General features: G+C 37.9%; 1 protein-coding gene across 1 annotated transcript in view; it reads right to left on the bottom strand.

Moving 5' to 3' along the window:
- Positions 1–27,222, bottom strand: part of SYNPO2 (synaptopodin 2) — a gene marked incomplete at both ends in the record, with an annotated part of 90,344 nt that extends 63,122 nt beyond the window's left edge. Inside the window, one exon of the mRNA XM_082316380.1 lies at positions 27,094–27,222. Coding sequence (XP_082172506.1) covers positions 27,094–27,222 — 129 coding nt within the window. The remainder of the gene's footprint in view (positions 1–27,093) is intronic.
- Positions 27,223–27,470: the final 248 nt, after the last annotated feature.

The raw sequence follows: 27,470 nt of genomic DNA, 5'->3' as shown, positions 1-27,470 counted from the left end.
GAAGATGGTTTCATTGTCCAAGAAAACAAGAAATTTAACTTGTTCAAGCACATCTAATATATTCTAATACATTATACTGTAATGATTCCCAACAGTTCTGTAGCCAAGCCATACTTGAAAAAATTGGCAAGATTTGTTCTCTGTTATATCCACTTCACCCTGCTCCCGAAGTTGGCTGCAGCGTCCTCCTTGCCTCTGCGGACTGCAGCAATAGCACTGAGCTTGGGCTAATAAATCTGGTTCCACCTGACTGAAAGTGTCTGAGTGGCTCCTGTATCCTGCCATTGTGCTCCCCAGCACTCCCAGTTCCAGGACTGGGATACAGGGGCAGATGAACCAACCTTACACTGAACTGCACGGCCTGATAGACTTGACACCGTGGGGCTCCACGGTGTGCCTGGCTTTGTAATATGCTAGACCTGCGATGCAGAGCCACAGCCCATCGGGTACCACAAACTTCCTCTGGCAAGAGTTCATTTTAGGTGGCTGGTAGGTCATGGTGCATTGCTCTCAGTGTATTCTAATGGGGAGTAAAGATTAATCGGAACCGAATCTTCAGTTGATGGTAAAAGCAGCATGTATGAGTTGGGTATGCCAAGGGTCTGCAGGATTTGGATCAGAAGTTAAAGCTACTGTTGTTTCTGTTGGTGATGCTGGGTGGCAGCGGTATTAATTTTTTGAAAAAAGAGATGAAGATAACATTAGAACCTGCAAATTTATGTTTTTGGTCTAGATTTTGCATTTGATTTCATCTTCTGAAATAAAAGGAAGTTGGCCATGTACAGCTAAATACAATGCAGTTTTACCAGGTCATGGGTAGTTGTTGCCCACTTGTTGCCTAGCTATCCTGAGTACAAATAAACAAACCATTCAAGGTAGGCATAGCTCTGTATGGTGGGAAGGGCTAAAATGTTCTTCTGGAAGACTTAAATAAGCAGATGAAAATAGGTTCTGACACACTATACTGGGCTGTTCTTGCACAAAACCAGCCTTGTTTTTTTGCCAAAAATGACATCAAAATTGTGCTAGGATTGAAAAAATAAACTCATCCAAGGAAAAAAAAGCTCAAAGATAAGACTGCGATAACATGACAGCCCTCCGTGTAATGCTTCCACCAAGCTCTGCGGTGTCCAGTTACTTGTGAAAGAGGATTGTTGGATCATTCTGCAAGGATAGGAGCAGTCTCCCTCACAGCGAGCACAGAACTAACAGCACAGCTATCAGTAGGTCTTCATAAAGAAATTTCTATGTGATTTACCCATTGCATCCTTGTGAGATTCAAATGCAAGTTTTAACAGAGAACTGGCAGCCTAAGGTTTCCAGTTAGCTCTCTTGAGATGAAAGGTTTTGTTATGAAGGAAGAAGATTGGAAAACGGGAGGAGGCAAAGCAAATATCTGTATGTGGCCAAAAGATAGTTACATTTAGGTTCATTTCAATCTGAGCCTCTAATAATTTAAAATTGAACATATAAATTTATGTTTATGTAATGTGGGGCACAGAGAAAATAGAAGGAAGATGGCAAACATCCTCCCAGTGTTTCCACTTATTTACCATTGTAAGGGAGCTATCATGCACACTGTTGAGGAAGCCCCAGGTGTGTCTGGGTGTTTGCTCTTTGCTAGGAATGATGCTGCCAGTGCTGTTGTCAGGCAGCTTGTCCAAACTGGTTTCAGTTCAGTGTGCACCACGGATGCTCTGGGCGTCTGAAAGCCAGTGGCCTATGTCATGGGATAGCATAGGCCTGGTTTGTACTGAGTAGCGTAATGTTCTTGATACAAGCATATGAAACACTGCAGAGCACACCTGGGGTCTCTTGCTTTCCAAATTTAGCTGCACAGGAGGAATTGTAACTTCTTTTTCCCAGAGCACTGAATACAATCCAGCCCTTCCAAACTGCATGCTTAGAACATGTATGTTGTATGAGAATTTGATACACCATCTTGAAATGTATATACATTACTGTTTTGTGTACAAATGTAGTAAATCAGTAATACTAGCAAATTCTATCTGAAAGGTAGCTGCCAATAGACTGCTGTCTTTGAGAGTCTAACAGACCCCTTACAATCCTCCTTACGGACAAGCAGTGAAGTAGCATCTGTGACTGCATTCTCATACTGCACTTGGAACGAAGCTTATTGTCATTTTGGATCAGCTTGCAGTTACATTATCGAACCCAAACAAAGAAACCTAGACAAAAAAAATTTCCTAAATAGGACAAGATGGTTACATTGGTTAATGCTGTAGAATTCAACGTGCTGTAGATTGCCAGGATATGAGTATATTTTTGTTTTTACTTCTCCCTGCCAAGCCTAGTTAAATACTGAAGCATACTGTAGTTGGATATTGCTGTTTGCAAACATCTATAGGTGATTTTCACTAGGAACTGGCAACTTCTGTATTTCATATCAGTGCTTTCAAAGATGTGTTTGGCTGATGGTTGTTTGAATGCATAATATGTAAATTAATTCCATTCAATTTTTCATTGACTTGAATGGTTAAGCAGTTTATGTATTGAGCCATAAAAATGCTTACATGACTGTTCCTGATGCTGTTTTCATTTGGGGTTTATTTTTGGTGTGAGGGGTAGAAGTGATATTAGGAATTCTTTTAGAAAAGCCTTAGGCTTATTTAAAAACAAACAAACAAACAAAAAACCAAAAAACAACCAAATTTGGCGTGTCTTCAAAGCTATCTCAACTGTACAGATGTGTCCTTGTTATGCAGTCCAAATAGTTTTCTTAGACCCCCCACCTGCTGGCTCAAGTAAACTTGTTCAGCTGCATAAATGAAAAAGAATGTCATACTGAGTATGTTTGAAGGCTTGTGAAACAAGTTTAATCTATTGTCATTATCATTTATATCTTCTTGTGCGCACAGTATTTGTAGCAAAGAGGTTAATACATTTAAATTACTGTTCTTCCGTGTTTGATAATCCTCACAATCCCAGACGGGACCGTAGTCTTCATTGCGTAACAGGGCTTCCCAGTACCTTTACCCAGAACAGTTTCTTTCCAATATGCCTGTTCAATTCTTTTCCTTAAAACACCTGACAGGTGCAGGAATGAGAAATGTCAGGAAAGATGTGTATGTGCCAGTAAAGTAAACAGGGGGGAAGCACAGTAGAGCTGTTTCACATGGTAGAAATTTGCAAAAAGAGGAGTCTAACACCACAGATGTTTGATATATGTAGAAGGATAGAGGAAAAGGACCAAAAAATAAGGGGAGAGTAGAAGAAAGTAGGGGAACACCCAGTTTATGAGGTAGCTTAGCCTAAGCAATGTGAGATGTTTGAAGAGAGATTGTTAGACAAAGAATATTTAGAAGTGGATTATTCAAGGACAGAAGTAGTACGCTCATGTCTCTATGCAGAAGGAAATCTGAGCAGCATGCTACAGGTGTTAGAGGCTGGGGAGGGATGAGGGAAAGGTGAGAGATTAGATGAGGCTCTGACTGCAAAATGTGTTCAGACCTGATCCACTTAGTGTCTCAGATATGATGAAAAGCAGGTTTGCAGATAGAGTAGTGGTTGGAAACCCAAGGTCTCCAATATTTCCAGAAAAAGCTGTATCTGACTCATAAGTTTAGATCCTGGCCTGTAATGCCAAATGGGACTATTCTGTGTGGACTCTTAACTTGTTCCTGCCCCTCATCAGCTCTTCTTGTCTGCTGCAACAATCACTGGAGCCAGCTCTTCCACTGGAGCTCTTCAGCATAATTCCGTTGCCATTAATCAGTTCTGCTGATCACATCAATACAAAAGCTAAACATGTTTCTAAAAAGAGTTTGGTGGAACAGTCCTGGGCCGAAGCAAAGAATTTGGTCCTGGCATCCAAACCCCTCAAAATCTATAAGTGCAAAATCTTACAGCCATCTCACCCATATTGCAGAAGTCTGAAATGAGTTGAGATAGGAAGCTTGAATATTATTGCTGACTTTTTGGGTCGGACTCCATATTTAGCTCTTTGGGAGGACACAACTGGACATACACTTTGATTATTAGTACCTATTGTCACTCTTGTTCTGTGCATCAGATTGCCATTTAGTATTTTGGCTCCTGGCAAGAATTAGGCATTTGTCAGCACCACTGGTTCATAACCAAAAAAGGTTACTTGGGGGGGGGGGGGAAATCTTTCAAACACTTTCTGCTTACGATTGCAAAAAAGCAAGCAAAAGAACATTTTAAATTGTGAGCATTGAAATTTTGCTCCAGTGGAATTAGCTGTTAGGTTTTCTTCCATAATGATTGGTTTAAATCCCAGTACTCAGGATGTTAACCTTTGTATAGGAATTCACATTCTGGAATGGAACCTGTTTAAAAGCACGTTTCTATTTATTAACTCAAACTAACAGAAGTATTCTCACCTGTATTTTGTTCTCATGTGTACCAAAATACATACTGAAAGCCTAGGACTCTTTATTGCTTTTCTAAATTTAAGTGTTTAGGCCTCCAGAATACACCAAGTTGGAGTTCTGCTGGTGCTGTGTGTAATTTTGTGTTGCTATGAGCTGAGGCTGCTAAATAATGCATAGGAGAACTCGGGAACCTGTAGAATGGAGCACTAAGAGGAGGCAAGAACAGGAAAGGAACTAGGGAATAGGACTTAACTTTCAAATTGTATGTTTGACCTCTGTCAGTCATTTGCTTTGCACTGGGAAAAATATAAACTAAACCATTGGCCTCTTGCAAACTTTGAGAACTCTGCTTTGCAAAAACTTGTCTTTTTGAACCTTTGAAGGAAAGGGGAACTCAACTGCAAATTCCAGAACAGTTTGAGGTAACATTTTTTTATAGACTATCACTACGCTTTCTTTGGAATATTTTGCTCCAGATACAAAATGGATGCTGCTTTCTGCAGAAACCTTTCTGAGATGCTTGTTTCCTTCAGTTCTCTTCATTAACTTGGGTTATCTTCATTATTCTTTTTTTTTGAGCAGGATATCAAAATGCCAGAATACCACCCAAAAAACAAAGTACGTTTTTATTCAGCACTAATATCTATGTTGTCTCCTGAATACATGACCTAAGAATCTCTTGCAATACATGACCTTCTCTTAACTGTTCTCGTGTATCAATACACTCAGACATAACTGTCTCTATAAAATTCACTGTCAAACAAAAGAAGTTTAAGCAGAAGGAAAACATACTCCTACATTGTTCAGAAAACCCACTTGTCTCAATTACAAGCAGATATTTGTCACTTACACAGAGTTTCTTCCCAAATCTCTGGCTTTAGCGTGCAGTGCAATGTCTATTATAAATTTAAGTTGGGTATTTGCTTGCTGATGAATACCTATACCACTGCTGAACAAATTAAATCTACAGTCCAGGAAATGCTGAGGATGCTTCCTTTTAAATAAGAAAATCTCTCTCATTAAATCAATTAGTTACCGCTTAAAGGAAAAATGATCCAGGGTATCTGAAGGTATTAGTAGACTGTTGGGTTATTTCTGTTTGATTAGGGTTGTATCCTGGCCAATGGTTTGGTCTTTACTTTTCTAGAGCAACCATTGCCCTCTCTGCAGGTGTTCAGCAGGAGTCCTCAGCAGAAGAGGGAAGGAAGGGTTTGCTCACAGTCCTGTTCTCTCATGCTGTCGCTTCTGTTTTCCTTTCACCCACAAACTAAGGTGGCAGCTCCTCAGTCTCTGTAGGAAATTAGTGCCTTGCTGCTTCACTGCCTGCTATGGATCCTGAAAAATGACCAATGTCAGAGGGACCAAGATGGGCCAACACCACGTATGCAACCCTAAACATAATCTTGTCCTGAGTGCGTTTGCAACCGTGCGATGCTGTAGCTCATGTTAGACAGCACTAATAACTCGATATACTATAAAGCAAATCTGTGAAGACTCTGATTTCTATGGACATACCTGTTTCTGATTTAGGGGGCCTGTTTACTTTAATAGTTCACTTAGTTCTACTGATGCACTCTAACTGAATTCAACTGAATTAGTTCCCTGTCTGCTGCCAGCCTTTTCCCTACCACAGCTCCTTGGCCACTGGGTCCAGGATAGGCCTTTAAAAGGAGCACAGACTCTCTTTTGCAATATCACTCCCCTTGCTATGAGGCAGAGCACTAGATAGGCAAGGAGGAGCCTCCTGTCCCACCTGGCCTCCCATTCCCAGCATCATGACCCTTTGCCCTCCGCTCGCAAATACTGACCTTGCAGGTTGCCACACCAGCCAGCACTGTGGGACAGTAGTAGCAGCAACAACAGTTTCACCCATACATTTTTTTTTAAATGTGAGCTCTACAAAATATATTTTTTAAAAACCCATTTAAAATATCCAAATTCTAAAATTCTGTCTCTCCACTGTCTCTTGCAATGGTAAATTATGGCTGCAACAGTAGATCTCCTATCATACAAGGCACCTCATAAAGCATCAGCAGTGCATGTCCTCCTTTACAGTATACTGTAAAGCCTGAGCTATACTGTAAAGCATAGAGTCATCAAGTTATGCAAGATTGGGTTTTCAAAAAACTGAGTGCTTGTGATACATCCATGAACCTTGCTTGGCCAGGACATTCTCAACTGATCGAATGTTAGCAAGTGGAGAGGGCTTTGAAGCATTTTTTCCTTTAAAATTTAGCTTTGAAGGGTACAGGATAGTCTACATGGATTCAGAAGAAGATTCAAATGCAGTTAATCTCATGACAATTTGAAATGTTCAGCATATTCCTGTAAACTTCCTAGGAATGGGAATTCAGATATATGGACAGTCTTGCCAAAATACTGTCCTGTTTTTGCTTTCCAAATGTGAAACTCCCATTGAAATCACTTGGTCGCTTTCCATTAACTTCAGTGGAGCGATCTTAGGAGGAACACTCAGGGAAAAGTTCCATAGTGCTACAAGCATGAGAAATAAATTTAAAAAATAATAATAAAAAATCCTACTAGCACTTTTGTAAACTTTAAATAAATGGCCGATATTGGACATGCACTTTCACATCTAAATGAAGCCACATAATAGTTGTGTGATATTTAAGGGAACACAGAATATGCCTTGACTACAAGTGATGAATGCAGCAAATTCCTTTACAATATATGTGCCCGAAGGACAAAGTAAATAAAAATCTTTAAAAAATATTAACACCTTCATGTTGTGACTGATGAATTATTGTCTTTGTTTAGAGTGGAATAATTTTAAATTATTTCTACATAGTATTCTTTGGACTGCACAGTAAGAAGTGTCTTGATCTGAAGCTACTGACTTATCCCATGAAGTTTTATTCCTTTAGGGTGGCCTATAACTTTAAGGCAAAATAATGTTTTTCAGTATACTGTGTTTCCCTCCAGATGGTTTCTACAGAATTTTGGCAGCCACATGAGATGATTAGCATGGTTGCCCTTCTAATCTCACACACTTTAAATAGACAAACCATATTCTTACACAGACTATTACAGGCTGTTCAGCAGATCTTTAACTATCAAACTGTGTTTGACTATCACAATAAATAGAATACCCTGACCCTATTGCTTGGCGTTTAGATAAAAACATCTAAGTACTTAGCTATTTAAAGAGAGGATTATATAGCAGACTCTTATAGTTCATGGTGCTATGTACAAACTTCTCTTGCTAGAGTAGCAATACGTAAACAGCTAGTGCTGAACTTAAAAAAAATTTGCATTTCTCTGTGTCTTGCATGGGATGCTTCCTAAATAGTCAGCATCCCTCACCCAGCTATTGTGTCTTGAAAATACATAAACCCGCTAGCATGCACTTATTGTATGCATATTCCTAATATTAGCAATCACAAACCCTATTAAAACTTAGCTTTGTGAGACATAACACTAGTTTCCCCTCCCTTTTGTAAATGAAAGATAGGATACTTGAGTGTTGCAGCACATAGAAAAGCAGAACTTTAAGTGGCATGCTGGAGACCTGATTTCTTGTATAAAATTGTAAAAACTGCGACAGGGGTTGTAACGAAAGGATACAATGATTACTTGAGTACTGCCTCCTACTTTCTGATCAGCCTCCCCTTTGAATGGCACAGTGAGCAAAAGCTAGAAGGTATGAGACTACCTTTTTCAGGTCCTTATGTTATGCCAAAAGTTTCAAATGCTGAATCATAAGCAATAACAGAAGTTGAAGACGGAAAGGGCCTTTTTCTGTCCTGACTTTACTATTGTATCCTTTAAGCCATTGGGGGAAAAGCAATGCAGGGAGTAATACAATAATATTTGCTTGTAGCATTTGCAGTCTCTGATGTCCACAGCATAGCTGCTTATGTCATTAATGCTGTTTTATTTGAAATAATTTTATTATTGCAAACAGTTTGACTTACAGTGTTGGGGTTTTGAGGAATTTTTAAGTAGCCGAAGTACATGGGGTGCAGTAGAAAAGTCATGTTATCTGTGCGTGAGCGAGTGATGATTCCCAAGTTTGTAGTGTGTTTTGGGCAGTCAGTGATTTGCACTGGTGGGTGCAGGAGCTCACTTCCAGGCCAGACCAGAATAAAGTAAATGTAAAGTCTGCTTATGAAAGGAGACTTCTGTCTTATCTATAGAACTGAAACTAGGGGTAAATGTTTTATTCTTTCCTGACCTTTTGCCCCTTCCCTTTAAAACACTCCAGTATTATGTTGATTTACAGCATTCTGAAAAATTTGATATTTTTCTCTTTAAAACTGTCCTTCTCGTGCCCAAACCAGAAGATAATTGGGTTTGGTTTTATTAAAATCCTTTCTGAACTTTTTACACTGTAGCTATTCTTCTCAAATGAGTCATACAGTAACCATTCCCAGTTTGTAGCCAGTTCTCCAAAGAAGCAGAAGAAAAAAGAAACAGCTTCCTTTTAAGGGAATGAGACCTGTTTGTAATGATAAACCTCTTTCCATTTCTATTTGAAGACATTCTCCATAACCCAAGAATTGATAGTTATAAAACACTACCTACTTTATTTGGATTACAAAAACATTCATAGCTATAGAACGTTGCTTACTGTTAGCCTAAAGCATCTGTATATACACTCACACGCAGGGGTGCTGTTGAAATTACACATGCGACATGTCAAACGAGCACCTAGTTTACTAGAAATCTGTAAGAAACAGCTTGGAAGTTGTTTAATTTCATTTTACTTAATATTTTAAATAAATGAGTTTAAACAAAGAAGTATTTAATGTTTATGTGGAATGAAAACAGTTCAAGAGTATGGAATTGTATAAGTAAGCTAACACAGCAATTTCTGTTGAAGCGCTGTATGATTCCCAAAACTCAGCATGCTGCTTGAATGCTAGAGTATTCACATGTTCTTAGAATTTGGGAGAATACCTACTTGTCACACATTGCTGCGACAATTTCTGTGACCTGTGGAAACCACTGTTATTTTGATAGCAGCTATGTTGTACATCTACTCAATTTCTGCCATAGAAACTGTAATAGGTATTTAGGTGCCCTCGTTGTGCACTTTGTTCTCAGACTGTGGTCCTTCCAAGCTTCTTCCGTTAGCCCTGCAACTAGTAAATAACAATTTCTCTAGTACCACGTGAAAAAAGATTTAAACATTAAAAACTTGAGATTACTTGTTTTTTCCCTCTTGTGGGTGGGATTGCGTTGCAATCCAGAATATCCAGAAATGTATTCTAATTGTAATGAAAGCTGTAATGCAGGTAAGAACCAGGTTTCAGTATCTGGTTCTGTAAGGAAAATAGCATGTCATGAGACTCGCAATAAATTTTAAAGAGTTGGCCAGATAGCCATGGTTATTTTATGTTTGTCTTAAGATACCTGACTATAGGTAAAATTTTTTCAAGATATTCTTTTTAAATGTGTAAAATGGGTGTTATTGCATACAAATTAAAATATTTCACTGGATGTGCTACTTAGATGGGAAATAAGAATAGAGTTAAAAACTAGCTAAGGGGTGAAGGGGGAAAAACCCTGATATTAAATTCAGACGCAAAAGCGGAGATGAATTGTTTTAGTTGTGTTGCCATCCATTTGGCTCTGAACCCCTGACACTATAGTTTATTAGAGAGGTGGAGACAACAGAATTCTTTGTAACACGGATTTATATTACCAGAGGAGCTACAGCAGACTTCTTCTGTGTTGTTAAAATAAATTAATCAAAACCAGCAGGGGAGCGTCCTTGAATTACAATGGCTACATTATTCAGAAACAGTAAAGACTGAATTTTTAAGGAAAGCCAAATGGCATGTACCTTGGGAAAGAGCCAGTTGTTTTTTAATGCTGCCATTTTTAACAATTCTTAATATAAAAAACTGGAGTATTGTTTCAAGCAGGTCTTTGGCATACATTTTCTATGATTTTATTTAATTATCTTCCTCTGAAGTATTATTATGTACTAACCCAAGCATAATACGGCATTTCTCATCCCAGATAGATTCTGAAGTACTTTAATGACCTTTGGCCAAAATCTGTGCCAGCTTTAAGACATGTTGGCTAAGTCAAGAATGCAGTTATATACAGAGAAGTCTGCAGCCCACACATTCATGAAATGCAGCAATCCTATAGCAAGAGCACCACTATGTGTGCCTTCCTGAGGCAAAGTAATATTTTCCTAACAAAACTTTCAAAGAGGAAAGGGATACAGGGTAACTAATCAGATCGTAGGCACAAGTTGGAATTTGGTCGGGACGCTAAAAATAGTCTCTCTCCTGCAAACAGATTTTTAAAAAGTGAAATTACTGCAGGTGGTCAGAACCCCCAGGTACACATTTCTTGCTAGGATTACTCGGGTGCTGACTCAGCAGGGACATGGCCACGTACTGAATGCACAGCGTTAACTTTCTGCAGCACTCTGGTTTTGTCAAGAAGGAAGGACCTTGAAAAAGGAAATCACAATTTGAGGTGGTATTATTTACATTTGATGCACAGTTTTTAGTTCTAGCATAGGTATAATTTTTATAAAAACATACTACTAAATACGACAAACAGATATCACCACTGTTGCTAATTCTGTTAAGTGATGCATAGCTCACAAATGCAGCCTATCAGTCAACTGTGGTCTACCAATGAGCTAGTCACACACAGTAGATGTGTGGGTACATCTCCGTTCCCTGAAGAGAAGGAACTGAAGTGTGAGAGTGTCAGTACCTTAGATATTTTTAAAATGGAAGAGCACATGTAAAAAGCTTTGTATTTTTTAAAGACATCATAGTTCCTGTGCATTATAGTTTCACTAAACTTCCATGTAAGTGTTAAAGTCAATTAGTGGGGACGAAACCTAGGACAAAATCCTACTTGCTTAGTTAGTTTAAACTAAGTCCTGGATTTTGCTGCTATCGAACATTCGTATTTTGAAAACTGAGAGATCTGAAACCTGCTATAAGAGTATGACAGTTCTGAAGAATACTGCATTACCCCAAATTACAGTCATATTCTCCCATGTAACCTGTTTTCATTCCCCCTGAGCTTTGTTGAAAATGCACTACAGGTCTAGTGTAGCTCCATCAGCTTCTGGATAGTTATGCCACGGAGGTACGGCCTACTCTGCACAGTGTTATTGGAATAAATGTTAGAGCCTGAAGTCATGATAGGCTGCTGTTCTTTTGTCTCTTCTTCCAAAACTATAAATAATAGAAATAAGGATTAAGAAAGATAATTGAAAAATGCTATGGGACTAAAATAAAAAAGATTTTCAAATCTTACTCAGATTTTAGAATAATAGTAAGTTTTAAAGAATTTTGTACAAAAAAAAAAACCAACAAAAGAAACAAGCACATGCAAATGAACAGGATAATCGTGACTGTATCAAACATCTGGAAAATACAAGCACACATAAGAGCTACTCATTTTAAGGATTTAATTTAATAACTCATCCCATTCAAGATGATTAACATGTGGCTATAAAATACCTACTTGCCATCAGAATATTTCACCCCAACATAGTCGTAGAAAGTTTTTTGACAGCCCTAGTTATATTAATATAGGACAACAGCATTCCTTTTCATTTTGTGTGGCTAGTGTTGCTCCAACTTTGCTACAAGATATCCTGCATATTTTTCAACTATTAAATGATGCGTCTAACTTGGTTGCGTTGTTATGGCCATATGGAACCTCCAAGTAACCTTAGTATGTATAAACCCAAAACTATGCCAGATCTTCATTACTTGATTTTCAGAGTGAGCACTGCCTTTACTACATAAGAAAGCAACAAACAACTGTATCTTGTACAGAGTTAAGAGGCAATTTTTCTACAGACTTCTGAAATTCAGGCTCTGGCAGCTCCAAAACCAAAATCCTCCATGTAATATTTCCCTTCGGATCTATGGAAAATGCTTCAACTCCCAACAAAGGTCAAATACTAGCTTAAAAACATGAGACACAAGCAGAAGAGGAAATGGAAATCACTCTGTCTTCTCCTCTCATACTCATTGTGCTGCTTTCAGAGCTTATTTGTGAAAGAAAAGGTAATCTGAAGGAACATCTGACAATATGACAGCATGGTATTCATGAATGATTGTTCGAAGGAGTGTCAGGAAACCTATGGTAATAGCAAAGTCGGCCCTGGTCTGTGGCACTCTTCCAAATGCCAAGCACCAAGTAAAGGGAGTAGAGGCTAGGAGGAACTTGTGAAGGCACAGCTAGAAACTGAAAAGGCATTTATATGGATCAGTTCTGTGATTTTGTATTTGTTTCCTGAGCAAGTGCTTCCCTATGATTCACATTACTATATACACTGGAAATTGATGGGTGGTGTAGCTCCTTATCTCATGGCACTGTTTATAGCTGTTTAAGAAACCTTTACAGTCACACACAAATTTCATGACATATTGGTGATGTAAGAAGTCATTTAAAAATCATCTGAAGATCAAGAGTGGCATTTTAAGCAACTGAATAGGAATGTAGAAATGTACCGTGCTCTTTTTCACCTAAAAGAAGATAATCTGACTCAGATTGCCTCAGAACACTTATAACTTTGCTGACACCTCTCTTACTGATGTAATTTTGAGGGAAGGGTCCTGTTATATGAACTGCTAGTATCTTCTCAAGTTTCTCTGGGAAGCACACTTTTTAAGGATTGCGTAGTCTTTAAACAGATGTCACAGGTCAGCACCTTCATAAATTAAATTCAGTGTCAGAATCAGTGTCCAGTTTCCTTTTCTCTTTATTATTTTGCCCTGAAACTTACCTTTTTCTTATTAACTTAAGCCTAATAATTAATTTAAAGAAAACACACAGCAGGAGCATTTTAATGTCACTGTATCAGAGGGGATTGCTTTTCTGTCCTTTTCTTTTTGCATGGAAGAAACCAGAAATCTGCACATTGAAGTAAACTTTATCTCATCCGCTCTGCCTGAAGAAAGAAGCCTTGATGCCAGAGATTACTGTAATTTGTGAGAAGAAAGAGAAGACCAAGTCCAACCTCTCCCCTCACGCCCCCCACCCCGTATTCCACACGCGTTGCATAGGTCTTTTACTCTGTGAAAGTGTTTATCCATGACCGACACCACGGGAGTGCAGCAAAGCTTTCTGCATTAAAAAGAGGGGTCCAGAGATGGAAGGGATATTTCAACAAGGAGAACCTCAGCAGATCTGACAGACACATACTCGCTTCACAATAACCAGTATTAGCTGAAGGATGGAGTTGGGGCCTGCTGCTGAGAGGATTTTGCCTTAAATACTCCTTAGCTGTGTGCTCAGTCCAGGCAAAGCAGTCACACAGATACATTTCTGACCAGTCAACTGCAGTTGTGGCAGGATCTGTATTTGAGATACTGATTTAGATTGTGACTAATTGTGTTAAAATGGCGGAGAAACTAGAGGTACACAAGGCTTAAGGGAGCCAAGTGAAATGGCCAAAATGAAACCCGAGCACATGTAAATATTGTCTGGCCTGAGAGTATCGTACAAATGTAAAACTAAAGAAATCAAAAAAGTTCAAGGAAGCTTTTAAGTGAAACTAAACTCACTTGGGCCAATTGTGTAAGTTTTGCTTTAAGTGACATACAGGTATAACATGAGATCATGTGAATCCCTAAGGGAGAGCGCTGCTTTCCATAATACTATGAAACTATAAAACCAGAGAGGACTTTGTAGCATATCGTTTCCTCTCCCAGTAAGGAGAACGATATACAAGAGTCCTACAATATAAAAGGGACTGGCAATCACAAAGAAACCTATTCACACAGTATTTCAACCACGTGTGGACCAAAGATCTCCAGATATTAAACTCAATCCCACAATCTGTGAGTTACTAAAAATATTATGCTCATTGGAAACTGTTGATGCCAGACAGCACAAGTCTCATTTGAAGGCTTGCTCATAATGATCTGATGGAAACCTATTGGAAGAAGCTTTTTAGTTGGATACCAGACAAGCAAGAGGCACTGCCTAGGCCTGAGGCCATAGGTAACTCCTACAGCTGTGACTGTCACTGTGCGCGCATCCAGCACGATTGATCCAGTCACTGAAGTAAATTGTGTTCCTTGTTCTTGATGGAACACACCTGCACATAGACATGGAACAATGAATATTTTCCAGCCTTTAAAAAAAATGTTTGGGTCTAGAGCAGTAAAAGGTTTTGGGGAAAGATTTCGTTTGGCTCTCATTTTAGGTAAGCTTGATTGCCATGCTGTTGCCTGGAACACCTGAAAAGAAAATATTTTTCATAAGAGGAAGGGTTCGTTCCCACCCTTTTCAGTTTCAGCTAAGATTGTGCTAAAACATGATCCTATTGCCGCCTCTCTATTTTTATCCCAGGACCCAGCAGCTGATGAACCATGCCAGGGTTTAATTCTTCAGAGCTGGATGATGCAGGAATCCAGAAGGCCTGAATTCAAGCCTGATTTGAACAGGCCAATGCATCTTTAGTTTTTGCTTAAGTCAATTAGTGTCCAATATCAATTTGTGCTAATTCCCAGCCTCTGCAACTTTTCCAGGCCTCTTATGCAAATCGGGCCTGGAAGCAAACAACAAGTGAATGACCCAGAAGGCTGGTACGGGGCTGGGCACCATTGTTCTCAGGCCACGCGTTTCAGTGCTCCATTTGTTCGTGTAGTAACGCTAACAAAAATGACAGGCCACAAAGATAACTATCTCCTCAGGCTTAATTATCGTACCCTTTGTACTGTTCTTGCCAGCATAGAAAAAGAGGCATTCATGGTCCTCTCACTACGTTTAGATTTACTGGATTGTTTTTCACTGTTCCTGTAAATGCAGAGGAAGAAAACTGTAACTCTGAGAGTTTGGGAAACTTTTGCTTTTGTAGAATGATAAGAGGTTTTAAAGACAAATCCTTTTTGTAGTCACAAATTGTGCCATGAAATCAGACATCTTTTGGTAACATTGTCCTGGTGATCTGGAAAATGACTTAAAAATGTAGTGCATTTATGGGCTGAATCAGGGCCTTTCAACTAAAGATTCAGTCATGGAAAAATGAGTTGGATCATACCTGTACTGATCTGTCAATTTAAAACTATTTAAGTAAAAACGGGCTCAAGCTGCAAAACTCAGGTAGATTTCCGACACCCTAGCTGTTCAAGGATGCATTCTTGGATTTGGTTTTGGTGTACTTCATGGGAGTCTGTTCTTCATCAGATTAGTAAAATAACCTGGTTTTAGAAGAGCTAATATTACAGACTGAAGTCATGACTGAAAGTGAGGGCAGACAAAGGAAAAGCAAGCAGGATAATGAGGAATTTAGAAAAAACATCATTTTAATATAGCTTGAAATTCGGTTTAAATTGGATACAAGACCTGGGAGACTTCTTACATCTCCAGGGTTCCCAGCCCTGGCTGCTCTGGCTATTGTCAGATTGGGCTGGAAGAAACTGAGGTTTGATATAATGTTTTTTTATACTCTTTTTTTTATTATTATTTCATTACATGTATTCAATAGTTGTGTGTAATACTATTACTGAATGTTCATACTATGGTGTAAAATAGGTGCAGAAATATTTTTCTGTTTTCTCTTTAAAAGGATTATGAGTGCCTCTTTCTTAAGGCCTTCTGAAATATTCCTTTTTAGTTAGTTTTTTAAAGATCAAAATTTGTCCTAATTATAGTGTTGTGAAACCACAAATCAAACCCTAGTACAAATGTATGGAGCCCTCCTTAAGGGGATTACATTCTGTCTGTATGCAGGGAATAATAAGTAGAAGTGAAAGGAAGATTTAGAATGATTAATTTGATAGCATGATTTTGATTAACTTGATATTCTGTGATTCTTGTTTTGTATGCGTATTTATCTTGAAGGCATTAATTCTACACTTTGAAATTATTTGGTGCGGGAGGTACCAAGCTGAACAATACTTAGCAGCTTCAGTAAGACAACAGTAAAGCTAGCAACCAGAATTTCTCCAAGGTGTAACTGTCTTTACATTCACTTACCTATGACTTTGAGGATTGTTAATAAGAGCACCATCTGGTGATAATCAATAATATGTCAGCATCATGAAAAGGTGATTATTCAGTCTGGACATAAAGGCACACTGCTAATTCACTTAGCAAAGTAATTTGGGGGCTTGAAAGGAAAGAATGTTCTAGTTGTGATTTCCAGTTCAGTTTAATGACTAGTATCTCCCCCTAGATACTCCTAAACATGCACAACACATCTAAAGACTAACTTTGGCTGACAGTATAGATACCATGAGATAACACTTTAACATTTTGTTTCATAACCAATGATGTAATTTTATTATGTATTATTGTAACAAAACCCTCCAAGTTTGTGAATGGCTCATCAGTATAGCATACTACTTCCACTGATGGAGAATTTAGGTGAAACCATTCTAATTTCCTAGGTATTGAGTTTTTTGGAAAGCCAACAATTCTGAAACTTTGGGCTTTTCTCAGTGAAGGATGTCAAACAGCTGCTCCTCTGTAAGGATGTTAGGCATTAAATAGTATTATATTTTAGAGTTTGCTTAAAACGTTCATGCTTAATGATAGCTTTTTTCTAATTTGAAAAATTTTATAAGCAGGTCTTACGCTATCCATTCTGCAAGTATTATTTCAGTGTGGGGAAGATCATTATGAATATATGATAATATATAAAGCTATTTATCCCTTTCAGATTACTTCCACATGCATCCTCTGTAGTTAAATCAGTAGCTTATGGCAGCTAGTCTTTGAAGTGAACTCTGCAAAACAGGGAAATGTAATTTGTGGAACAAAATGCTGATCAGTCTATTCCAGCCACATCTGTTAAGCTCTAGTAGTTCAGAGATTTCTGTGACGGGAGAGTTCATGCAAAGCAGAGTTTTCTGTATTTGTTTCAGCCCAAAGGAAGTTCACTGGAAGTGATGGGCACTATTCTAACCAACTAACAAGTTTTGAAGTCTGAGGCATTGTTTGCCCACAATTTTCAGTGAATTCGCTGAAAGCGCTGCTTAAGTAAGTAGCTGGACTTGTGTATTTAAATAAAAATACTACCGAGACAATGATAAGAGAAAGCAAAGCAAGAATTTCTGGCAGAGAAGACAAGGATTTAGAGAGACAAATAGAGAAATGATCTCTTCAGGAGCACCAGTAGTGGTGGTTGAGTAAAGCTAATAAAACTCATGATGTGATTCCCCTTGATTGCAGTACATCATGGAAACACCTGATATTATACAGGTATAGGCAACTATTATAATTACTGTTGCACAATTCTCCATGTAGATGCTTTTCTTCTGGAAGAAAAGCAGTTTTTTTCCAAAGTGATGTCAGTTGAACTGTTGAAGATGCACGTACAAGATGAGTGTGCCACCACAAGGAGCTAGTCTGACTTGTCCAGCCACAGCTGTGCCTGCTGAAAAGGTTGCCACCCACAGCTGCTTGGCACTCCTCTCTCTTTCCTCCTCCCTATCCTAACCTGGAGGTTTCTACACTTCAAATCTTATATGAGCTGCTCGTATGATTGTTCCCTGAGCTCTCAGGCAAAATGAGGTGAGTTAGCAAAGTCCTAGTATCTAAATTTTTTAAGAAATACCTGCTCATTTCAACTAACACAAGCCTGTCTATTTGCAGAGTTGAAGAAAGCAAGAGGGCAGTTACAAGTAGTCTCTTCAACCAGTAAACATTTGCAACTGAGAGATAGTTTAGCACAGTCTAAATTTTCTCCTTAGCTTACACTGATACATCATCAGTCTTTTAATAAATGGCCTCTAGTTTCTAGTAATGTCAGTCTAGTACTTATTATTAGCAATCGTTTCACTCTCTTATAAATATGCAAACTGAAATGTCTTCAGCTCAAGTGAGTATCTTTGTCCTTACAAAGACTTCCAAGACAGCTTAGAAATGAAATGTACAATTACCAAATAACCTGAAAAAAGTTACATTATTTAATAGTGTTATCGGAATACCCTGAAGTCTAAGGGTTTTTTTGTTCCTTTGAAGGGAATGACTTCTGCTAGACACAGAAAATTGTAGTAAGTAGATCCCTAGAAAAAACTGCTACACCCTTCCCAATGAGGATTTTTATTCATGATATCTGCTTCTAATTAAATAACTACACTATATTATACATACTAAGGCCCAATCCTTTGCCCTTTGAAGTCAATGGCAAAGCTCCCATTGAGTTAATGGGAAAAAATGTAACTCCTTTGTTAAGACTTCCTTTATAGCAATTTCAACTGTTAGGCTTTTAAAACAAAGATTCAGCTTTGCCACGTTTGCCTGCAGACAACAAGCAGTTCCTGATACTCCTTGTATTAGGCAGAGAGTACTAGGAAAGGGAAATGTGGTCTTATTAAATTATGTTCCCCTATAATTCTGTTTGTTTTTCTTGCTGTAAAGTGCCACAATGGACATATGATTGTCTTGCATTATCTTTATTTTAGAAACTTTCTTGAAATTCAATATTGTAGCAATTTATACCATACGTGGCATGCTTATGCTATAGAGAACATATCAAATGAAACCAGCAGTATAGAAAGCTATATTTTATCTGCTTTTTTCATAGTTTTGACCCATCACCGGTTCATCTGCTAATGAATTGTAATATAAAACATGCTTACAAAAACCAAAGTATCCAGCTTCCTAAATGGGACCATATTTCTAAAATATGCTTACAAAAAGGCAAATTTATAAAATAATGATTCTACAGCTATGTAGTCCAGGATGACTCTTTTGAAGCCAAAGGTTACCCGTGCATTTTATGCCCCATCCCAGATGTAGGAAGGAGATATCAAACAAAGAAGGAAACGTAACGGATTCAAAATACATTTCTGTGGAAGCAGAAAGAAGACTTGTTTAGCAGGGAAACACTGTCTACAAGAAAAGAAGATTCTGTGCTGTGCCCAGGACAGCAGCACATGATAGAGAGCTTAGGTATAAGCCCATTGGCTCTGGTGAGCTTAGAGCTAGGTTTTTGTTACAATTTACCTTCCACATAAGCAACGAATAAAGCAGCCACTTCTTTGCTGTTCTTAGCACCCCACTGAGAGCAAGGTGCTGAGGTGTCTTGAAGATTTTTGGCTTTCATGCTCAACACCATGTTGTACTGGCAGGTAACCAAAAAATAGCACTTTGATTTTGGTGCACACTGAAGTGTTTCAGTCTAAATGTGCGTTAGTCTCATCCTAACATCCACACTGACTATGGACTACAGATTCTAATGAAAGGGGACAGATGGGAAAAATTACAGAAAAGGAAAAAGAAATCCACTGTGTAACTTGTGTACATTAGGTCTGAAATTTAAAACCTTCAAGCTGATATCCAGGGGTTTTTTTTACTGCCAGTTTTGTTCCAGCCAACAAACAGCGCTTGTGAGTACTGGCTGCGATCTAAATGTTATCATTTTTGTCCACAGTTAATTCCATGCACAGAATTGTTCCTCTTTCACGTTGAAGCTATCTCTGCAAATCAGTCTCATTTTATAGAGTGCTAAGCATTTAACCCATGAAATATGGTCCCTGAAAGTAATTTCTGCTCTAAATATTTCTGCTGTAAATATGAAGAACATTGAGTTCTGTATTTGGAAGAAAGCCCTTCCATGATAAGCATAAATTGCTAGCTGTATCCTCTCAAACAATCTGACACAATCCTAAAGGACTTTGTAAACAATATTTCCTGTTGTGAGATTTTAATGTGAATTTGGCCAAAAGTCTTACTATTACATTCACATTCACAATAAGAATGTGATGGCAGAAAATGCAGAACAATGAAATATAATAATGTCATGCAGTGTATTTTAAATGTTTCCAGCAAAGAAACTAAAAAATGAAGCAAAGCTCTATACAAAGCAGCTAATCTAATTTAGTAGGAATACACTGTGTGGGTTTTTTTAGTTTGTTTAGTTTAAATCAGTGTGAATTATGTTGTTCATTCTGTTCCATTGAAAACTCCCCTAGCGTGAGAGTTGGAAAAGCATCTATTGGAAACAAGCACAAATGAATACTACCATATATCCAAAGCATGCTTGTATTTGCCTAAATACTGTGGAAAGGATGCCAAAACCAGCTTGGTATGTAGTTTTGTATATCCAAAACAGGGTATACAATCAAGTGGTAGTTCAGCCTGAAGTTTTTAAACAACTGGATGGGACTTTAGTACTAAACATTTCCACGCGCAATAGCTGGAATGCAAAAGTTTGAAACTAGAAAATGCAGACCCCTAACCTTTGGCAGTACATATAAACCTTTGCTGGTAAAGGTGTATGAATTTTTTTTCCTCATTATTTTTCTAACTAGCAACGGCAGATTTTCAGGAACAAAGTTATTTAGCAGTGGTCTATTTCAGTTAGGTTTTGGGAACTTCCATTTGTTCCTTTGTTTTGCAAAATAAATTAACCTAACCTCTAAAAAGCCCAGCTTCTTGCCAGTTTGTCAATGGAAGTTTTGTCATTTACTTACATAGAAGCTGAACTATGTCATCTAAACGTGTGCAAAAATGTATTAGTTATTAAATTGGGTCAAGGCTTGTATGGGAAGCAAAATCCTCTCCAGAAAAGATAAATAAACCCACAATTTTCCACATAACTCCTTATGTGAAAGAATATGTAAATATGCCGTACAGGGTTTTTTGAATATCAGCAAATACTGGCTGTGTCAGATGGTCTGAAGAGTGAATTTGAGTATAAGAGTTTGTCCAGGCTGCAAAGACAAACTATGTTTGGAAATGTATTAGCTAGCAAATTTAAACAAACAGTTTTAAATACAGTCCAAGTAAGGCAAGTTGTGTTTAAAATCGTGTAGGTTAACTCTAAACTCCCCTTCTTTGCTGCCAAAGTTCAACTAGCACGTTTTAAACGTGGCTTGCTCTGTCTACTGCTAATGCATAAAGTTGTATTCAAATTCTGTTTAAAATGTCAATTGATACAAATCAGGAAACACCAGCAGGGTCATGTTAGCTCAGTACTGAGCCTTTACACAGCATTTTCATTTCAAACACAGTAGTGTATAGTAAGATCCTACTTGACTATGCATTAACGAGTATATTTTCAGAAGCAGATGGCACCAAAGCACCAACTCCAACTCCAAGATGACTTCGGATGTCATCTGGAGGTGATCTGAACCACAGAACATTCTCTTACCTTCATCTTACTAGGAGGATGGTGCTCCTAGGCCACCAGTGCAGAGGCAAGCAGGAGAGCAAAAAACCACTGCTTCAGCAACTGATGGTTTATACTCATCTGTGTGACTTAGCACTGAAATGAGCTAGGAGCACAGGTGTAACACAGCTGTATTTATCACGTCTCAACTAGAATGTAGTGACCAGAATGTCAGCTTTTACTAACCTAGTTTTTCTGCCTGGAAATGTGAGCGTTTGCCAATGGTGACAATGTAAGAGAATGACAGGAACTTGAAAAAGTTTCCTTAAACCCAGCAGTTTTGATGTACTTTGTGGATGGAAAAAGTGTGTGCTAATGTGCCTCTCGTATATGTGACAGTGACATGCTTTGCCTTACCTCGGGATCAAAAGCATAACTGTGCTAACATGTCTTATCCTTTATTTTTTTTTCTGCTAGACTAAGTGGAAAGGTCAACTTGATGAAAGCCACTTGGGGTTGTTCTGCACATGTCGAGTATTTTGGATAAATGCAGGGAGAAAGGCAAACTACCACAACAGAGCCCACCTCTGTTTACATCCAGCATTAAGTAATCACATTCAGACATCAACTTTTCACACTGTTGGTTCAGGTTGTTCCCAAGTCTTTGAGTTTCACTTCCAGTTTCAGGTTCCAATGAATCTAAAATGATGAAACTGAGACTTGAATTGAAATCTGAGCGTTTTGATGGACAAGTGCACAAGTCTAAAATGACGAGGCAGCCAGCTGTCACATGTCAATACTGAGCCAAAGGTAAAACTACTATTTGTGCAGCAGCAGCAGCAGAAGTCTATTTCAGAAATTGCCAAAATAGTCACAAACTGTGTAAGTTTTGCCTGAGGCCTAGTTGAGGCCGTTGGATTTGAACCCTGAATTATCAAAGTATTTCATAGGATTAATTAGAATTATAGTTAACATTTACAAGACAATGGAAAATTGCATGATCTTTGGCGTGTTTGGACATAAGAAAATGTCCATAGTAGAGCAAAAATTGTCAGGGTGCAAAATCACATTGGTAAGAGTTTCAAAATGTCCATTAAGTTCTTTCAAATAACTTGACATTTTAGAGGATAGGCATTATAATTGTAGCTATGCACTGGCAAACTGGCATGGTAGAAATTAAAGGGAAATGTTACTATTTTATTTTTCTAAAAATTTAGTTGAAAAAAGTTGCTGAGAAAGTACATAAAATTGGTCAGCACTTTAAAAAAAATGGCTGTGTGTTTCTCTATATGCAACTACATATTATTCTGCCACTGATGAATCAGGGAGAGATCAGGATGAATGCTTTCATAGATTAAAAAATAGGACAACATGACCCGCTTTGAAGATATCTTTCTAGCTGAGGTGTATGTATGTAGAAATATCTCTGTATGTACTACATATAGATCAGAGTACTTTGGAACGTATGTGATCTGAATTCAGTAACAAGTGTGGCACCTTGTCTCAATAGCATTAGTTTCCCCAATGTCTCAAGCGTGAAAACCTACAACACAATTGATCATATGGATTTTTATGCATCTGTTCATTTTTACTTTTAGGAGACTGACAGGAAAAAGAGGACTGAATTTCCTTTGAAGTGCTTAGAGGTCTGAGTCATGGAACTTACGCCCTTGAATACTAGAGCTATTTGGTTAAGTTCCCAAACTTAAAATATGCAGGACTTTGACAGATACAAACCATGAATTCATCAAATTGCTGTTTGGTGTAGGTGACAAATATGCTGAGAATGATGTACCTCTGTTGCAACCAGATAATTTAATGGAGTTACGTCATGGTTGAATTATAAATCTAAATCATCTATAGGACAACTTAATTAAATTACCTGTTGCAAAAGAGATGCTTCTTAAGGGATATAGCTTTATTATATATAACATAGCTGGTATTGTTAAGTATTAGTAGAAAAACTCACAGGACTTTCTTTCAAATTCTAGTCCAGAAAATCATCCATTATTTTGTACGTATGTTTCTTATATATTTTAAAATAAAAACTGCAAAGAAATTTACAAGAAAAAAAATCTATGATATTCATAAAAAAAAATCATTCTTTCATATATCTCACAGTGGAAACAGAAAGGACATCATGTGTCACTTTGCTCTTATATATCTTGAATTCTTAGCCATCTAGGGTCACTGTTGTACTGACATTTCCCAACCGTCTCCTGCTTGGGGAAAGCTATCCTACAGTGCAATACTGACATGGTTTAGTGTCTTGGTGCATTGATACAACCACTGTTTTCCTTAGCATTATACTCCAATTATCTTTTTTTTTTAAATAACGTTCCTTTATTAGATATCCTTCTTAGCACAATATGTCTTTTGACAGAGTATTTAAAATAGATTTTTTTTTAATTTAAAGTCATTATGGTGTATGTGGATAGGGTATGCGAATGTTTTTTAACTGAAAATAAATTTTTATGAAGTATTTACAACATTAGTGGATGCAACTAAGTAAGTTGATGTATGGAGCCAGAGTTGGGAGGAGGAGGGGTGTTAAACCGTTTGTATGCCTCTACAGAAAACGAGTCAAATGTTTTCAAAATTTATGTTTTGAAAAAGTTAAAAATGGGCAAACAAAATGATACTTCTTATACTTTAAAAAAAAACATTTGTTGCAATATCACATCTAACAAATTACTGAAATGTCTTGAATCTAATTTAATGGTTGTAAAATTATTTGCTGATGAAAATTTCCTATTTGTCTCTTATCTCTCTGTTAACACTTTGCATGATAATGGAAGATAATACTTCATACTACAGGCAAAACTCATTGATTTTAGCAGGAATGCTACTTGCATATATGCTTTAAGAGCTAGGCAACAGACAATGCGGGGAGGGCTTACATATTTTTTTTAATAAATGTAATAAAACAATATTTTAAAAGGCATAAAACAAACTGGAAAAAGTTGCTTCTGAGAGTGAACTGCAGTGACTTATTAGCTTTAAAAACAGTATATTCCCTTTATCAACAGGGTAGATAAGTATGAATTTGGGATTTTTGTATCCTGCTACGTTTTCATGGATTATCTCATTTCCCCCATTTCACATCCCTTTCCCCTTTAGATCTGTATCACAACCACTGCTCTGCTCATGCCCGGGCCTGAGCGCGCTTCCCTCTGCAGCAGTCTGGGGGTATACCGTGCTCAGGTTGTGTCGGCAACCAGGCAAGCAACCCCTCTGCAGCTTTCCCAGCTCCTGGGAGCTGAGGCACCAAAACCAGAAATACACACTTCTGACAAAATCTCGGCTGGTGTATATTGGCAAGGACCCACTGGTTCCATGGAGCTACATTGGTATGCACCAGTGGAGAAGCTGAACCTTGAATTGGAAAAAACCAAAAGCAAAACCAATTTTTTATTGTCTTTAGGAAACACAACCTTTGGATTTTGGAGCCAGTAGGAAAATTACTATGCACTAGTTGGGTAGTTCTTTATTCTTTCATGAGTTATTAGATTCAATTTTCATCGATAACAGAATAAAAGCTGAAAACATTGCCTTTTCCCACAGAGTCACACACACAGTGTAGCTGCAGACCCCCCACCTCGCCGTGCCTCAACCTGACGGTGGTGCCTGACCTGGAGACCCGCGTCTGCGCGCCTCGGAGAGAGCCCAGGCTCCCCAGGGAGGACGGTGAAGCCTGCCGACAGAGTAAGTCCCAAAGAAAGCTGTGGTCTGTCAACTCTAAGTTTCAGGTTTTCGGCCAGATACTAGTGTCAGTTTTCAAATCTCACTGATCCTGACCAACTCTTAAGCGTGGAGAAATGAATGATCTGGAACTCATAAAGCACCCAATCCACCACACTTATAACACTTATATATGCTGATACGCATGTACGCTTACAAAGGGTGCTCTGAAGTATTGTATTACGTGGCCTTTTGATTGGGTTCATTTACAGGAAAACACACTCGTGCTTCTTGGATTTTTTTTCCTAAAAATACAAATTATTATTTTTCTAAATTTAGATATATTTTACTGGTGGGTTTTCCCATTAGAAGTAAAGCACAACTATTATCATTTATCTAGTTCTCAAGTCCCAAATTTTAGTGGTAAAACAGAACCCAGACTTACGTGCCACAGTCTAGGATGTGAATATAAAAAAAAAAAAAAAAAAAATCATATAGCCCATTTTTATCAGCAAAACTAAAGCTTAATGAGAATCTTGTGTTAAAACTACTGTGCTTTTTACTTTTGGTTTTATGTAATCAAGGCCACTTGCCTTTTACCGTTACTTACAATTCTTTAAGTTCTAGCTACAAGTTTTCACTAGATGGCAGGATTCCACTGTCATCTCTTATCAGTGGCTTCACTTGCGAAGCAACAGCTGCCCATCCGTACGAAAAACATTTAAACGTTCAAGTTTTGCAAAATATAAAAACAAACAAAAAACTTAACAGTAATGAGAAAAATGATACATACACTCAATAAATCATAGCTCTGTTACTGAATATGATTAATGTTATGGGCTGGAAATCGTTGAAAATAATAGTGAAAAATGTCCTCTTGACAGAGGAACTAAGAGGACCTTCTTTTATAAAATGAGGTAGACTTACTGTTTCTGCTATTTGTGAAAAAGTTAACTGATCCGGTAAATTAAATTTAACTGACTAATAAATATATTGACAGCTTAAGAAAGTTAGAGCTTAAATAGCTAAACTACTGATCTAAAATACTATATCAAAGTATAAAAAACTTAACACTCAATGTACTGGATTACCAAGATACTAAAAGGTGATAAGATACATTTCAATCTCTCTCCCTCAATTTAACAAGGCAGAACTGATGGTGTGATGATCAATCCTAGTATCATTTCAGCCAGTGGTATTTTGCTGACCTCGGAGCTCTGGACAAAATTTGTCCCTCTTGTCTAGGAGAACAGAATGCAGCTCCATACAGTTACATAAGCCTTAATAACCATGGCAAATCTTCATTTTTGCACCAGTGTTGCAATGGAATGAGCACTGATTTTTAACAAAATTACTTTTTAACTATGATTTTTGCAACTTGGGGTTACCAATTTTTATTTTTTATTTATTCTGCATTTCTACTGTCTATTTTACTTTCATTTTGTACACGAAGATAATTTATGAAGTGTCCAGTAATTTTCAGTGTTGCTCGTGAAATATAAGAGGGCATGTTTGGCATCTGTTAAAGCTGCTTCTAAGACTGGATAACTTTCCAAAACCAGAGATAACTCAGCGTAGTGCTTTCCAGGATTCCCAAAATAGTAAGAACATTTTCTCATGATAAAGCTGTATTTATTCTATGCCTAGAGTAGAAAAAGTATCATAAATAGATGACTGAAACAGCATTTCCTAATATGACGTTCAGCATTGCGATATGCCGAGTGCATTCAGAAACACACAGTGAATCAAACAGGAGCTGAAAGGCATACATCGTTTCATAATTTCAAACCTTTAACGTTTTCTTAAATGTTTGCAATACTTGCAAGCTACCAAAAAGTAGTCATTACTTTTTATTGAAACAAACATAATCAGCACCTGTAGAATCTCTGCAAAACACGTTAGCAAAATCAAACAAGCATCACAGTAATATCCACACCAGCCATTTCACTGGAAGCAGTATATATTTAAACAAACTATTCTCTTCACTTGTGTTCACAAAACACCGATAACATCTTTCTCTCGTGATCCTACCTTGGCGATTTGCAAAGGCTGCTTTTGCTCCTTGCCACCTTGCAATCTAAAGCCCCAAGGCGCCCCTCCGCTCATAGCAATGCTGAGATAATCCCCCGTGCCCATTTTCCTGGTGCAGTTAGGCAGCATTCATTTACAGAAGAACATGAAAAATTTGTCTTGCAGATGTTCAGCGAGCTGGAGATTTGTCTGCCAGGCAGAGCTGGAGACCCAGAGCACCACACTGTTGCTGCTGCTGTGTACTGCACTACAAATGTAGTCATTCAGAAGAATGTAAGAGCTCCCTCGGATCAAGGGCACAGCCCACTCTTTCGTCAGATTTCTATGCTCAGCCCACCTTCAAAGTAAGTAAGTAACGTTCAGGAAATGCACACAAA

Source organism: Platalea leucorodia, assembly GCF_965183815.1.
Source record: "Platalea leucorodia genome assembly, chromosome: 6".
Taxonomy (NCBI): Eukaryota; Metazoa; Chordata; class Aves; order Pelecaniformes; family Threskiornithidae; genus Platalea; species Platalea leucorodia.
Note: the sequence above shows the minus strand (reverse complement) of the source record. Positions and strands in the feature narration are given on the sequence as shown.